Source organism: Rutidosis leptorrhynchoides, chromosome 11, assembly GCF_046630445.1.
Source record: "Rutidosis leptorrhynchoides isolate AG116_Rl617_1_P2 chromosome 11, CSIRO_AGI_Rlap_v1, whole genome shotgun sequence".
Classification (NCBI taxonomy): Eukaryota; Viridiplantae; Streptophyta; class Magnoliopsida; order Asterales; family Asteraceae; genus Rutidosis; species Rutidosis leptorrhynchoides.
The window spans coordinates 52,606,585-52,609,598 of record NC_092343.1 but is presented as its reverse complement, the minus strand read 5'-3'; the positions used below and the strand labels follow the sequence as shown (position 1 = coordinate 52,609,598).

Here is a 3,014-nt window from a genome sequence, read left to right as displayed (position 1 = left end):
AATATATCCTGATCAAACGACACTATTTAAATCGTTTAAGAGTCCACCTGATCTGAAGACCTCCAAATACAAGAAGTTCCAATGTAACACCCTCGCCAAAACTACTATTAAGTATTAAGTATTATAACATAATACAAGTAATATAATCTTAGGTTTAGGTTCATTTTGCAGGCTTAGGTTCATTTTATGACGGCTCGATTGGTTGTGGCCGCTGGACTGTTATATTGTAATAGTGAGCGTTCTTTCGATCACTACCATTTGTGTTGTTTGTTTCTATTTGTATTTTATGTCGCCGGTATGTTTGCGTCTATATGTTATAGTTTTAACATTGTCTTTACTTCCTTGCTAAACTCTTCTCACCTTGTTGCTGATGCCGTTTTGTTTAGGTTGTTCCAGTTTGATTATGGATCGTTTTGATTTCATTGTATTGGTTGCACTTGTTGATTTTGAATCCGTTATAATGTTATTACGTTATTTGCTGCAAAGGAAAAACGTAATTCGACTATTACTTAGGACATGTATAGTATGTATAATAATAATAATAGTATATATAGCTACTTTCATTATTTTTTAAAACATTTAAAATTATGAATCTAAACTTATTAGTTGGAGTGAGCCCATTTTTTTTTTATGAAAAGCACAACTACTTTATTATTTATATACATAAAAAATTGCATATGTATCCTTAAAACTACTTTTGATTACGCGTATAATAATATAATAATTATAGCTTAAGTATAACTAATATGTACATATAATACAAATTAGAAGTAGTATTTAATTAGCAAATATCATCAAAGAACACGCTTTCTTGAAACCGACCACTCTAAATTTGATAAAATCGATTGATAAAGAAAATAATCAAGTAAGATAAATCGATCGACGTGTTTGTTGGATTCAAGAATATTGATCTGTTTTCAAGCAATGAATCAATCTTCAAGGTTGTAATAGCAAGCCTGGTTGATTGTACTTTCTTCTTTCAATTAGCTTTTTTAATGTCCACTTTCACTACACATAGTAATTAATTACGTTAAAATGATATTTTGAATTTTTCTAAATTTAAAATTATAAGAATTTTAAACAAATCGTCTGTAAATTGAAACCATATAAACCACCTAAAGATTATGGGGGTGAGCTACTTTTTTTAACATTTACTAAGTAAACAATATACTTGTATAATTGATATTAATTGGCCCCGCCACTATAACCTCTACCCCACAAGTCATCCAACCCAACTTCACCCGTTCACCCTATATATACACCTTCCATTCCCTATTCCATTTCACTCAAAACTCACATCACCACAACTAAAAACCATACAACAACTTAAACAACATCAATACCAACAAAGCTTTCAATTTTGTACCGCATCTTACACTTATAACACATTCATTTGCTTGTGCTTCATCAACAATTTGGCAAAATGTTTAAATTTTCTGAGCAAAACAACTTTTATGGCCCGAGATGTGTCTGGGTCAACGGGCCCGTTATAGTAGGAGCGGGCCCGTCAGGGCTAGCTATATCGGCTTGCCTTAAGGACCAAGGCATTCCCTTTGTAGTCATCGAAAGATCTGACTGCATTGCTTCACTTTGGCAAAAACGTACCTATGATCGCCTAAAACTTCACCTCCCGAAAAAGTTTTGTCAACTTCCCAAAGTACCCTTTCCCGAAGAATACCCCGAGTACCCGACTAAGAAGCAATTCATTGCTTATCTCGAGGACTACGCCAAAAGGTTTGACATCAAGCCACAATTCAATGAGTGTGTCCAATCAGCTAAATATGATGTGGCATGCAAACTCTGGCGGGTAAAAACCGTCTCAATGATCGGATCAATCCGGTCAGAGACGGAATATATCTGCCAGATGCTTGTGGTAGCCACAGGAGAAAACGCCGAAGGCGTGATGCCAGAAATCGAAGGCTTAGAAGACTTCTCCGGTGAAGTAATCCATGCAAAAGATTACAAAACCGGAGTAAAGTACTCCGGAAAGAATGTTTTGGTTGTCGGTTGTGGTAATTCTGGCATGGAAGTCTCTCTTGATCTCTCTAACCACAATGCAAAGCCATCAATGGTGATTCGAAGCTCGGTTCATGTTCTACCAAGAGAAATGTTTGGTAAATCAACATTTGATTTAGCCATGATACTAATGGCATGGCTACCATTATGGATAGTTGATAGACTTTTATTAATCTTTGCATGGTTCATAATTGGTAACATACAAAACTATGGTATAAAAAGACCATCCTTAGGTCCATTAACACTCAAAAACTACCATGGTAAAACACCAGTTCTTGACATTGGAGCGCTCGAAAAGATCCGATCAGGCGATATTACGGTTGTGCCAGGTATCAAAAAATTCACATCGAAAACGGTCGAATTAGTCAACGGTGACATTCTCAACATTGACTCAGTCATTTTAGCAACTGGTTACTTCAGCAATGTTCCATTTTGGCTTCATGTAAGCATCAAAATCCAAACTTTTTACTAACCCTTTATTTATTTGAATCCATTAATACGTTTATTAATTAAAGTCTGAATTTTTTTTTTATAGGAAAAAGAATTCTTTGCTGAAAATGGATTCCCAAAAACACCATTCCCAAATGGTTGGAAGGGAAAAGGAGGATTATATGCAGCAGGATTCACAAGAAGAGGGTTGGCTGGTGCTTCAATTGATGCAGTCAAAATATCAAAAGATATTGGAAAAGAATGGAAAAAAGAATTAAATCAGAAAAAACAAAAAGTTCCTACTCATAGAAGATGCATCTCAACTTTCTAATTTTAGAAAATGAATTTCTTGTCTTTTACTATTATTTGTTATTCTTTATAAAATATCTTTCTATATGTGATTTATATAAAACCAAAAACACAAAAGAAGAATATATATAGCACACACAAGGCCAGCCCACTCCTAAAAGCCCTAACAGCAGTTTTTGAAGACTGTTTGGGTGTTTTGCATAGCGAGGATGATGGGGCTCCTTTTTATTTTACTTTATTATTTAACTTTTATAATATTT

General features: G+C 34.3%; 1 protein-coding gene across 1 annotated transcript; it reads left to right on the top strand.

The window, feature by feature from the left end:
* The first annotated feature begins 1,423 nt into the window (after window positions 1-1,423).
* On the top strand, window positions 1,424-2,776 carry LOC139876941 (probable indole-3-pyruvate monooxygenase YUCCA8). Its single transcript, XM_071864340.1, has 2 exons — window positions 1,424-2,458; window positions 2,552-2,776. Exons 1-2 carry the CDS (start codon window positions 1,424-1,426, stop codon window positions 2,774-2,776), a joined length of 1,260 nt encoding a protein of 419 aa, XP_071720441.1.
* The last annotated feature ends 238 nt before the right edge of the window (window positions 2,777-3,014 follow it).